Source organism: Quercus lobata, chromosome 12, assembly GCF_001633185.2.
Source record: "Quercus lobata isolate SW786 chromosome 12, ValleyOak3.0 Primary Assembly, whole genome shotgun sequence".
In the NCBI taxonomy this organism is placed as follows: domain Eukaryota; kingdom Viridiplantae; phylum Streptophyta; class Magnoliopsida; order Fagales; family Fagaceae; genus Quercus; species Quercus lobata.
Window position 1 is genome coordinate 5,278,111 of NC_044915.1, and position 13,832 is coordinate 5,291,942.

The window sequence follows — 13,832 nt, forward strand, 5'->3', positions numbered from 1 at the left end:
TGACCTTAAACATTAAACAAAACCAGCATAATTATTTTATTTAATAAACAACAATTATTTGAGGTGTCTAAAACTTTTTTATATATAACAATTATATCAAGTTAACAGCATATTTCGAAATCCTAATTCTTGTAAGGTAAAAATTAATTTTATATATATATAAGCCAACAACTTATATTGAAAGAGAGAAAAATTATTGAGTGTTTACAACAATAGTCAGCTTGCGTGCCTTGTTCTGCTTCTTCAAAATCAACGAGAGCTATAAATCAAAAATAAGAAAAAACAGTAGTTGAGAAGGAGAAATAAAAAATCAGCCAGGTGAAATCTACTACATCAATATTTTTTTCTCATAGTTATGGGTAGCTTTCATAATGTTTGATAATTTTCTCTTATTTTATAGTATTTTTTAGGTTTCGTGTCTCGGAGATTTGTAATAAATACCTCTACTACCACCATTTTTTTTTTTTTTTTAAAGAAAGTTTGTTTGTTTTTTACACGAGTTTTAAAAATCAAATGTATCTGGAATTTATGAGTATAAAATTCCAATTAATTTTATTTCATAATGGAAAAGCGAATAAGCGAATAAGTGAAGAGTGCTACACAAGACAGAATAGTGAGATGTAAGGGGCCCAGGCCCTGTCCCAAAACAATTATGTGTGCGTTTGGATTCAACTGAATCTTGCGTCCACGTTCCAGTTTTACGTTTTCCTCTTTTTTTTTTTTTTTTTTTGCTCGCATTTGTTGACTCTGGGAGATAATATTTACTGTTATGAATAGTGTATGCACTGTTCATATACTGTGCATATACTGTTCACGTATTAAAAAATATTAAAAATGGATCCCGATACTATTTACATATTTAAAAATTATTTTACTATAGTGTTTTCAGTTTTTAATTTCAGTAACAATAAATTCAATCTAAACAGACCCTATGTATACAACTACCCAAACCCTTACCTGCGCCCCCAGTCAGCACCGCCCAGATAGCCCAAAGCCCAGCCCAGGTCATATACAAACTGAATTTAGATTTTAAAAAAAAAGGAAAAGAAAAAAAAAAGAAAGAAAGTAGAGAGAGAGGGAGAGAGACACCGAGAGAGCATAGGGTCAGCCACGCCGCCTCCAGCTCGCCACGGGCCGTCAGCCACGACGCCGCCCATCCGTCAGAGCCACCGCAGCCGCCTCCCACTAACCCATGTCGCCGCCACAGGCCCACAGCCACTCCAGCGCCTCCGGCAGCTTGATCTGCCCAACCCACCACCTTCTCCGGCTGCTGCAGCCTCCAGCCTCTATCCCGATCTGCCCTTTCAAGTATTTTTTTCTCTCCTTAAATTTCAAAATCTAATTTTTCTCTCTCCACTCCATAAGCCATACGTTTATAAATTATAATGTTTGTGAATCTGTGATTGTGGTTATTTTATTTTATTTTAGGATGATTGTGAATTGAATTTAAATATGTGATTGTGTTTGGGACTTGGGAGTCGACTCTCAGAGATATTTTTTTTTTTGCACCTGCTGAGTGTGAGAGTGCTATCTTCCTCTGTAACCTCTGCTATACCTAGTTATGTCCTGCAAGGTGCCCTTTGACCTAGTAGAATCCATAACACCCTAGACAAGACCAACAGGAATTTCATCTGGGGTTATACTGCTGATAAAAAGAAATCTTGTCCTAACCACCAAACTTTTCTGGAGATTTAAAAACAGCAAAGGCGAGCTATGGGCTGAGAGTTTTAAGGAAAAAATATTGGAGGAATGGAGATCCGAGGAAACGGGGCTTTTCTAGAACCTGGTCTGCCATAACCAAAAGTGAAAACCTGTGTGCTAAAGGTTCCCATTGGATTATTGGCAATAACAGCTCCTTCTTATCATTCTGGTACGACAAAATGGTCTAAAATGGGACCCCTCACTATTGTGGAAGATAGTTTATTGGTCAAGGATGCTATTAGAAATGGCCAGTGGGACATCCCGTACTTTTCCTTTGAAATCCCCACACACCTCCTTTTAACTTTCAAAGCTATTCCTATTAGGAAAGCTTCTACTTCCACTGATAAGCTTAGTTGGGTGGAAATGTTAAAGGTAATTTTGATTCTAATCATGCCTACAAGTTAGCCTTTGAGGAAGAAAGCCCACACCCTAGCTTTGAGGGCAAGTGGTTGTGGAAACTCAACACACTGCCAAAAATTCAAATTTTCTTATGGAAATGCCTACACAATAGCCTCCCTGTAAATGCTATACTTCACCACAGATGCATAACTGATAATCCTTGCTGTCAATCCTGTCTTAACATAGATGAGACTTGCTCTCATGTACTTAGAGACTACCCTATTGCTAGAAATTTCTAGTTAGCTGCTGACAAATCTCGGACTAAAACAGATTTCTTCAACGCCCACCTCAGTCAGTGGCTTCATTTGAATGCCAATGACAATAACCCCATACCCAACAAAACCTACACCTGGGGTACTTTCTTCCTTTTGCTATATGGAAACTCTGGCTCCAAAGAAATAACATTATTTTCCAACAATCGAGACTAAACACCATTTTTTTTTTTTTTTTAAGAGAGTTTTAACCTATGACGTCCACTCTTGATGATAGCTCTTTTATCATCAAATCAAGATACCAATCGATTTTTTTGAAATAAACGGGGATGGAACTCCAGATCTCTTATTCAATCATTAGAGACTTTATTAGTTCAGCTAATTGGAACCTACAAAAGAAAAGATATCTTAATTTCTTAATTTCCATAAATTTGTTGAGTGACTTTATAAACCGATCGAGGTTCTGTTTACATTGATCAAACTTCAACAAAAACAAACCTATAGTTTTGAAACATATACTTCCTTAAATTGTTAATTCTCCTGTTCATGTAAACTTAGAAGAGGTATTGTCTCTATATTTTTTTTGATAGCACGAAGCGGTATTTGTCTACTGTCCTAGTTAGGGGTAACAAAATCAATCCAAACTAATTTACTTGTCTAAATCTACCCAATTATTAATTAGTTCAAATGAGTATTGACCCAATTAAACTCAATTAACGTAAATATTAATTGGGTCTTAACTAGGTACTTAATTAGACCCAAGTATGACCCAACTATCATTTACTCAAAAGACCAAAATATCCTTAGAACCACAAAAATAACTAAATTACACTCCCAAAAAAAAAAAAAAAAACTACTCTGAAACCTAAAAAAATGACCAAAAATACCCCCGAAATGTTTTAAATGATCCAAAATACCTAGAAACCTCTAAAATGATTAAAATATCATTGAAACCTAAAAAATGACCAAAACACCTCCGAAATATCTAAATCAACCAAAAATACCTCGAAACCTCTAAAAAGAATAAAATACCCCCAACACCTCTAAAATGAGCCAAAATACCTAGAAGCCTCTAAAATTACAAAAAATACTCATGAAACCTCTAAAATTACTAAGATACATCCTAAATCTTTAAAATGACCAAAAAACAAAAACCCCCAAAATATCTAAAATGAGAAAAAAAAAAAAAAAAAAACCCTAAAACCACTAAAATGACAAAAATGCCTTGGTAACTTCTAAAATGATTGAAGTACCCCTAAACCTTTCAAATGAGTAAAATACCCTAAAACCACTAAAATGATCCAAAATATGCAAAAATCTCTAAAATGACCAAAATACCCTTAACAAAATTTGAAAAATGATCAAAATACCCCTAAACCTCTAAAATGACCCCCCCCCCCCCAAAAAAAAAAAAAAACTCTAAACCTCTAAAATGGCCAAAATACCCTTAAAACCTTTAAAATCAAAATACCCCAAAACTTCTAAAACGACCAAAACACCCCTTAACCTCTGAGATGCCCAAAATACTGCCAAAACCTCTACAATGACTAAAAATAACCCAAAACCTCTAAAATAACCAAAAATACCCTGAAACTTCCACAATGACTAAAATACCCCCCGAAATTTTAAAACGATCAAAATACCCTTGAAATATCTAAAATGACCAAAATAACCTTAAAACCTTCAGCATGACCAATAAGTTATATTTTTGGCAATTTCAAAGATTTCAAGAAAAGTTTTGGTCGTTTAGAAGTTTCGAGGCATTTTTGGTCATTTTAGAGATTTCAGGGTATTTTGGTCATTTTAGAGGTTTCATGGGTTTTTTGTCGTTTTGAGCTTTCGGGGCTATTTTGGTCATTTTTGAGATTTCAGGGTATTTTGGTCATTTTAAAGGTTTTATGGGTATTTTTTGTTATTTTGAGGTTTCATGATTTTATTTTATTTATTATTATTGTTTTTAGGTTTTGGAGCCATTTTGGTTATTTTAGAGGTTTCATGAGTATTTTTGGTCATTTTAAGGTTTCAAGGGGTACTTTGGTCATTTTAAAGATTTAGGTGTATTTTTTTAAAGAGGTTTTGGGGCTGTTTTAATCAATTTAGAGTTTTTAGGGGTATTTTAGTTTTTGTTGTTGTTGTTGTTGTTTAAGGTGTACGAGGTATTTTGGAGGTTTTAGAAGTATTTGGGTCATTTTGGAGGTTTTAGGGGCATTTTGGTCATTTTGAAATTTTTGTGGGTATTTTGGTTATTTTCAAGTTTTAGGGTATTTTGGTTATTTTTAAGTTTTGGGGGGTATTTTGGTCATTTGAGAGGGTTTTAAGGGTATTTTGGCCATTTTTCAAGTTTTAAGGGGGCATTTTGATTTTTTTTTTTAGAGATATTTTAGCTATTTTAGAGGTTTTAGGGGTATTTTAGTTGTATTTATTCATTGATTAATGGGTAATTGAGTGGGTTGAGTTTTACCTATAATAATTGGGTTGGGTTGGGTTTAAATTATAATTAGCTGGTTAAATAGGTTATAATGGGTAAATGAGTTTTATGTACTCGCTCCATTTATGCCCAACCCAAAGCCCACCCATTTGACAATTAAGTTTTTGTGTCTATCCAAAGAATGGATAAAACATTAGAGGAAAATTAGATAAGAACAATCAAATTCTTGTTTTTGCATTAAAAAAAAAAAAAAAATATTTGAGAATTTGCTGACATCAATTAATATTCTTTTTGCAGAGATTTTGACATGGATGATGCAATTATTTCACTTCCTTTTGAGTGTGAGCCTAGCGTACTTAGTGTTTGGCGTTATCATTATGTGCCTGCACTAGTTGTCATGACTTGTGTTTTTGCGCTCATTATGTCGATGCTCTACGTGGCATACCATTATGGACTTATTAGGATTAGAGTTTACCTCTGGATTCCTGTGATTGTGTTTCATGATGGGTCTCATGTTCCCTATAACACGGAGAAGTGTTGTATTTGTCTGCATTGCTTTGTTGATGGAGATGAGTTGTCGAGTCTTCCACCATGCAGGCATGTGTTCCATCGCAGTTGCATTGCACCCTACTTGGCTCTAGCCTCTACATGCCCCTATTGTCGAGGTGTCATTTCATTTGGAGATGATTGAGTGGGACTTTCAAATGATGGGATGAGGATGCTCAATAGTAGGTTTTTTTTTTTTTTTTTTTTGGTGGTGTGTTACATTCTCCTGTATAGGCTCACTATTATGACTATGCTCATATGTGTATAGTAGAATAAGTTTTTTAATTTTTAATTTTTTTAATTTTTAAGAAAATATAGTAGCGTAAGTTAACTATAATTTATTAGTTATGTTTGATACATAATTAAAAACCTTATCAAACTATTATTGGTTACAGAAACCCAATTTTAGGTTCTGTCATGTGTTGTGTATGCTTCTTCTACAAATTAACCTTTATCCATATTTAACATGTTTTAGACATAAAATTCCACGTAGTAAAAATTAATTAATTCATGTCAATTTCTCAAAAAAAAAAAAAAAATGGTGGCCACATGTCACTAATGACTCTGCTTTTATCATTAAATGTTATCGTAAATTTATATACCCATAATTATCCATATATATTTCCTATAATTACTCTGATTTTTATATTACTTCTGCGAATTCTTTTATTTTTAGGCAAATTACAACTTAATTACCTGTGATTTGATCAAAATTTAAATTACCTACTTTTGATTTCAATTTTGATACTTTATCCATTTGAGATTAGCTCAATTAAAGTTTTGTAACTCACTTCTATTAAAAATATGGCTAAATATGTAACTTTGCTCCATTTTTATGTCACTCTTCTCCAAAAACACAAAATATATGACAATACAAGATAAAAAAGAATCCAGCAGAACACTTGTGTCATGAGATTTCAAACTATAGATAGACAACTTAAATTTCAGTTAAAACTCAGGTGAGTAAGAGCCCGTTTGGTTAGAGATTTATAGTATCGTTGTTTAAGTGTTGTGAAAATACGTGTGGGTTAAAAAGTATCGTGGAAATACGTGTTTTAGTGTTAAAAACACTAAAAACTATTGTTTAAAATCTAGTACCAGACAACCTCTTAAAATGTCAAATTTCAAACTACATATAAGCAACTTAAATTTCGATCAAAGCACAAGTGAGAAAATTGTAATTTGCCCTTTTATTTTTTATTTTTTGACAAGAGCCTCTTCACATTTTTTTTTTCTTTCTGTTTTTAAAAACCCACCATATTCATTATTCTAAACGATTGAATTGAACTCACATTATTTTTTTTTAAATTTTTTATTTTATTTTTATTTAAAAAAAAAAAAAACATTCCTAAACTTACTCATAGCCCAACGATGTCATTTTGCAAATCAAATTACTGAAATTAGTATAAGTTTCAAAGCCCCTCTTTAGGTATTGTACTTAGGTGTTATTCTTTAAGTTTGCCTTATTAAAGTATTGTAACTAAGTTTTATCCATTTTTTTTAAGAAAGTTTATTTAATCTTGGTAAAACGATGCTGAGCATACTAAGTTTAAACAACACGTGGCAACAACATCAGAAATCAAATTAATAAAAAACATCCTAAACCTATTCATGCATCATCAAGTAGAATTAATAAAAATGAATAGAAAAAAGAAAAGAAAAACTACCTCTTGCATGAGCGTGATCTTCTTATTGAAGGAATATTTTAGAGTTCAAAGAAATTTATTCAATTCTCTTTGAAACCTAAAATCTTTTGCCTACAGGAAAGAAATTCCTAAGGTCAAAGCCTCCAGAACGTCTTTAACGTAAGAAGGAAAATAAAAGAAGAGAACAGTTAGAAAGAGGGGAGTCACAGAGCATGAAAAAGTGTGCTGAATTTTGAGAGGCCCCCTCTATTTATAGAGGCTGGGATGTTCGAAAATTTAGCTAAATGGTTAGAATATGAACTGGGACGTGTCCTTGTCTCTAAAAAATTGAAAAATGTAAGGTTTATCTCAATCCCAGTGCCCTTGGGCCGAGGCCCGCATTTGTGCCAATCGGCACTTGGAAATTGCCGAATGGCCCTTTTGGGTGCCGGTCCCGTGTTCTAGTTTTGGTTCATTTTGGACTACTTTTATGAGGTTTTTTAAGCCGGGGCTTGCACTTAGATGTGTTTTTAATCCATATTCTAAAAATTAAACTCTTTTTCTGATAATTCAGTCCTTTTCAGGAATGATTATCTTGTAAATAAATACTCCAAAAAGTCTTGATTATCCACAATTTTGTAGTTATCTAATTATCATTTTTTATTCCCATGCAAGCAAGCCTATTTTTAACACTAATTAACAACCAATCACAAAATTATTTAATTAATTTTAATTGCTTGACCAATTAGATTTAATTTAAATTAATCATTTGTGGTTGGTTCTATCCAAACAAAATGCATGCAAACCGTGCAAACCTGATCATGCGATATATTTCAATCCAATGGTTCAATTTGGAATCAGGCACACCATCGCGACTGTTAGAATCTCAAGATCATTTTTATGATATGCAATGAATGAATTAATGCATGTAATGAAATTATGATTTTTTCAGGTATATGAATGGTCACTCTAGCCATCTTCCTTGATTAAATTATGCATGCAAAATTGAGTGTCTACACCTTGAGGCCTGAGGGGTGGTGCCGCGGTAGCACATCGAGGTGAGGACTCAAGGCCAAGTGTCGCAAGTGAAGCAATGTCTAATCAAATCTGACCGATCTTCGATCTCGCTGTCGCTGATGCTCGATGTGCTCTGTTGCTCGAGTTTGAGGCTCGATGATCGATGTGCTCTGTTGCTCGAGTTTGAGGTGGAGGTGCCATCACGCCAATGTGCTTGGTCCGTTGGTCGTTGTCGTTGATGAGGTTTTTTTCCTTTAGTTTAGGATTTTTGATTTCAGTTTTGCTTTACCATATGAGCAATCAGCGGACGCATATTGGGTTTTTGTTGGGTTTTTTTTTTTTTTTTTTGAGAATCCGTTTGGGTTGGCCCGGTTGGGTATTTAGTTAATAAAAATTTAATTATTTTGATTTAAAAATATTTTTGGGGTTAGTTTTGTTTAGGATTGATGTTGGGCTTTTTTTCCCTGGGGTGGGCTTACTATGTTACAATTTTTTTTTTTTTTTTTGCCAGATTTTAGTTCAAAATTTTTTTTGGGCTTTTTCTTTTTGCTTGAAAGTAGAACAAATAATGGAGCAAAATTTAATTTTATTGACATAAAAAAAATGGGGGTGCTCTCAAATATTTTTTGAAAGGTAGACAAATAAAATTTTTTATATTATTATATATAAAAAAAAATTTCAAGCTAGGACCACCCTAGCCTGAACGTGGCACCGCCCCTGACTAGAGAGAGTTTGAAGCTTCCAATGGCTGCTTGTGGGGATCATCATTCTTTATCATTTATTTGAAGATACTAATTGTTGACAACACAATTTGTATTTTTATATAAGTAAGTGCAAATGCATCAGTTGATGCAAAAATTTTGTAAATTTTGCAAAAAAAAATCTACTTTTTCTATTTTACACATCTATTTTTACAAAGGGCAAAACTTAGATACAATACCTTAGATACTGTACCTTAGGTACCCATTTTAAAATTCAGCCACTTGTCTAACTAAATAACTCAATTAACGGTGTTAACACAGTCCGTTTATCTGTCTCTTTCTTTTCACTTTTGTTTTCAGTTTCCCAAGATGTTAGATAACCCATGAGAAAACCCAACCTCTTTAAATTTTCAATCTCTCAGACTTCTAAATTTTTAAAGAAATTGTTGTGAAATTTTAAAGTACTCGCAAGTATACAAACTGTACCGAAGTATAGTTTGACAAGAACGAGGTCGAACCCACAGGGACTTGAATGAACGTAGGAAAATTAAATCAAACCTTAACCAAATTAATTCTAATCTAGTTTAATAAAAATTGGTTGTTTTGAAATTAAATGAACTAAGCAAAAGATATAAAGCAATAAAAAGATGTAAACAATCAAGGGAAAGGAAATAAGGTTTTGGAATTTACCTTGTAAATCATATCAACATATATTTATGATCATTAATTTTTCCCAACCACTACATGATAATCTAGAAATCAATCTTGCTATCATGGTAAATATCATTATTAAAACTTATGTTTAAAAATCTAAAGCATGCTTTCCTTTGCTTCCTAGGTATAAAATCAAATCATCAATTGTATCCATAGCCAAACAAATCACAAGATATATCCAATTCTAAAAATCAAATCATAAATTGTATTCATTGACAGACAAATCACAAGCGATATCCAATTTTATAATCAAGAATTAATAAACCAAGCATTCAATTAATTAAGACAAATCCTAAATCATGAGAAAAACATGATTGAACTCATATCTAGAATCCCATCTTAGTCAATTGATATGAAGCAAGAACAATTTAAATCATTAAAGAACAATTATTGTGGGAAAAATCAAATCACATAAATATTACTGATAATCCTTAACAAGGTTTCATCCTCAACCCTAATTATAAATTTAGCTACTCACAGTAATTTTAAGAAAACACAAAACAATAAAATACTAAGCATTAAATTAGACAAATAAATAAAACTAACTATCATGGAAGAAAACCAAAGAGGTAGCCACAGCCGCAGCTCTCCATGCATTCAGCCCTCAGCCCTAGCACTAGCCTCTCTAAATTTTGCCCTAGAGAGCCTTTAAATAGGTCAAGGAATCCTATTACAAGTTGAATTCCTATTTGGAGAAAATCCCAGATTTTTAGGCTTCACTTAACCGACGATTTTGGCCCATTTAAATTCAGAATTCGGACTTTTGGTAAACTACAAAGTTGTATCCCTTTAAGTTAAAGTTCTAGCCCAATTTGAATCATCTCAATTGGATATCTGAGCCAAAAGTTATGCCAAAAATACTAACTGATGTGCAGGCTGGAATCCTAATCCGAATTGGACTTGGATTTGGTGCAAATTTCGTTTGATTTCTTGCTCCAATTGGACTTAAATTTAATTGGGTTGGTCTTTTCTTGAATTCATGCTTGTCTGGATGTAAGTTGGCTTGATTCAATTGGCCTAGCCCCACTTTGCATGTAAAGCCCTTGTTGCCTGCAACACAAAGATATTATATAATCAGTCACAAAATAACATAAAAGTAAGGCTAAATATGTAGATATGTGAGTAATTTATTGTATATATTTCATACAGGCTGGAATCCTAATCCGAATTGGACTTGGATTTGGTGCAAATTTCCTTTGATTTATTGCTCCAATTGGACTTAAATTTAATTGGGTTGGTCTTTTCTTGAATTCATGCCTATCTGGATGTAAGTTGGCTTACTTCAATTGGCCTAGCCCCACTTTGCATGTAAAGCCCTTGTTACCTGCAACACAAAGATATTATATAATCAGTCACAAAATAACATAAAAGTAAGGCTAAATATGTAGATATGTGAGTACTTTATTGTATATATTTCATGCACATCAGAAATCAAGATTAGAAGAACGAAAAGGTTGACTTAATTATGTGCACTGCGTTGTCAACTAAAGGTTTGTTGCTTCTTGTCTGTGGCTAGGGACATAGTTGGAGAAGCAAAGAACTTGAACGGACAATGAACAATTTCATGTAATCACAGATCTACGAATGACCATACCCAAAAATCCCATGTTTGGAATCCAACCAAAACCATCATGTCCTAACAACCAAAACAAACCCAATCCCCAAATCCACATAAAATCAAACGAGGAGAGGAGAAAAGATAAATTAAAGGAAAACTAAAGAACAAACAAAGAAAAGGAAAAGGAGGAGGAGGACGATCGGCGGCCACAGCATCATCGGTGTGCTTCCGATGGTTGCAAAGCTTATGGGTTTTAGGCTTTTAGCCTTGGGTCCTAGGCTAGACTTCAGTGAGAAGGGCAAACCCAAAAGAGACTATGAGAGTGGCTAATAGTGGCCTGTTGTGGCCGCCCTTGACAGCAGCCATGGAGATTCGGTGGTGGAGAGATCTTCAAGTTTGAGATGAGAGTGAAATGATGAAGGTATATAGTTAACAGAATTAGAGAAAGAGAGGGTGTTAACACCGTTAGCTAAGTTATTTTAATAAGACTGGTGGCTGAATTTTAAAAGGGATACCTAAGGTACTGTATCTAAGTTTTGCCCTTTTACAAAACACCCACATTAGTTTGTCTATTCTACACATATATTCAATAAAATATTCATTCTTTTACAATTTTTTATTATTTCCTTCACCCTTCACACTTATCTCTTCTCTTGAAATCCACTCACACACAACCCAAGCCACCATGAACGATCAATCCACCATCATCAAGCATAGCCACTGCAGACTGTGCACCATCATCAAGCTCTCCCTTCACCCACTGATCAAACAAAGAATAAAAATCATCAAACCCCAAAAATCATCAAAATCATCAACACCATCAAAACCTTCAAAAATCATCAACAACCAAGATCAAGAACTTGAATTTTTAAGGTTTGTCTAACCGAGATCAACAACCGCGCATGACTTTTTAGTCTTTTACCCTGTGCTCCCTCTGAAGTTGTCAAGTAGGCTATGGTGTTTTTTTGGTTTGGTAAAGTGTACAATGTACCTATACTTACTCAAATTGTCTCTCTAGCTTTGTTATTGGTCATCAAGTTGTTGCTGAATATGTGGCCCACTTCAATGAAACACGATCTGTGATTGTTTATGCTGTCTAGGTTTTGATTTGGGAATTGGGGGATGGAATTGAAAGAAAAAAAATACCAAAGCCCAAGTCTTTAAAACCCTAGGTTGAGAAGGAAAGAGGGGGAGTCAGTGAAGTGAAAGTGTGAAAGAGAAAGACCCACCACAACTGATCTCTGCCACAGTTGATCTTGGTCAGATCTCTCCCTCTCTACGTCTCTATTGTGTGTCCATGTATGGGTTATTTGATTTTCCTTTGAGTTTTTGGTTGGTTTATTATGTATTGCAATCTTGTAATGGTGATGGTGGTGGTAGGTTACTGGATTGGGTGGTGGTGGGTTGCTGAATTGGGTGGTCGGTGGTCGATCAGTTTTGTTCGGTTCAGAGGAAGAGGGAGAGGGAAAGAGAGAAGTCAAATGGAGAAAGAAGAGAGGTGAGAGAAAAAATATATAAAATAATGATATGCACAGCTACAGTATATATGCACGGTTACTGTAGCAATTTTGCATAAATGCAAAATTTTACACCCACTGATGTGGGTATTTTTTTTTTTGCTCAAAATGTGTAAAATGAGTAAATTTTTTCTATTTTGCGAGACTTTGCATCAACTAATGCAGTTGCACTAATAATATTGTACTTACTAGAGTGTCATTTTGGAGTACTTTTGCTAAAGTAGCCACTCATCCCCCAAAAACCCACGAAATCCATACTAAAACTCTTATTTTACTATTCAAAAAACAGTCATTCACTGTCAAATCACCCTTCCATAGTCATCATAAACCCCTACCATTAGCAAATTATTACTCTTTGGCTCCATTTGGTGGGGCGTTTTCTAAATGAAAACTTGCGTTTTTGATTAAAAAAAACACTAGAAGCTATGCGTTTGGCATTACGTTTTTTGAAAAATTACGTTTTTGAAAACTCGGAAAATTCACGTTTGCAAAGCACAACGGTGGATAGCTTTTTAAAAAACCAAGTAAAAAACGCAACTATCATAGTCAGTTGAAGCTTGAAATTCCTAAAATAACCTCGAATAATAATGTCTTGCCTGCTACTTGTGGGCGCAACCTTGCTATCATCTATCTCCTCTAGGCCTTGCCACTATCTAATTCTGCTCGGCTTTGATGAAATTTCTTCTCTCTAGCTTTTTTCATTAATTGAATATTTTGGGCATGCAAAAATTGGAGCGCAAGCAAAAATTACTTTGGTATGGGATGAGGTTGTAGGTGACGCAAAGAAGATGAGTCTGGAGAAACTTGGATGCAATTGAATGAATTTTTTTAGAAATTACTAAGGTTAGATGCGGACCATGTGATTGGCAGTAGAGGATTTTTGTCCAGCTACCCAACAAGTGAAGGAGAAGAAGCTTGAGGTAGTAGGAGATAGACATTGGAAAAGATAAAAATTAGGTGTCCTTCTTGTGTAATTTTTTATTATTTAATAACAAAAGTAAATTACACTATTAAATGGAACCATATTATTATTATTATTATTATTATTATTACTACTACTTTCTTTATTAAATTTTTTATGGGACGTTTTCTTATTATTAAATTATTAAATAAAAAAATATATTACTACTCTTATTATTATCATTATAGCATAGCCTGTCGTGTCCTTTTTTGTAATTTTCTCAAAACAACAATTTTAGAATAACATGTTTTACCAAATGCTCAAATGTAGTTTTAAAAACTGAGTTTTCAAAATGCTCATTTTAAAAACGTTATTTTTTGAAAATGTACCTTTTAAAACAGCTTATCCAAACAGGCCATTGAACACTCTTGTGTCAGAGGCATAAGACCAAGTACATTTGTTCCTTTTATTTGTATTTTGCATACACCAACTATTATTGACCACAATTCCCTC

The 13,832-nt window shown here is 33.7% G+C and overlaps 1 protein-coding gene across 1 annotated transcript; it reads left to right on the forward strand.

Annotated features, from left to right (window-relative positions):
• The first annotated feature begins 1,061 nt into the window (after positions 1 to 1,061).
• LOC115972381 (RING finger protein 24-like) lies at positions 1,062 to 5,599 on the forward strand. The gene is made up of 2 exons (XM_031092651.1): positions 1,062 to 1,308; positions 5,038 to 5,599. Exons 1-2 carry the CDS (start codon positions 1,193 to 1,195, stop codon positions 5,429 to 5,431), a joined length of 510 nt encoding a protein of 169 aa, XP_030948511.1. The 5' UTR covers positions 1,062 to 1,192; the 3' UTR covers positions 5,432 to 5,599.
• Positions 5,600 to 13,832: the final 8,233 nt, after the last annotated feature.

What these genes read in the sequence shown, in the direction of transcription:
- LOC115972381 (XM_031092651.1), top strand. Translation starts at nt 1,193, where the DNA reads ATGTCGCCGCCACAGGCCCACAGCCACTCCAGCGCCTCCGGCAGCTTG. An exon ending in ATCCCGATCTGCCCTTTCAA is followed by an intron (nt 1,309 to 5,037) that starts GTATTTTTTTCT and finishes TTCTTTTTGCAG; the next exon opens with AGATTTTGACATGGATGATG.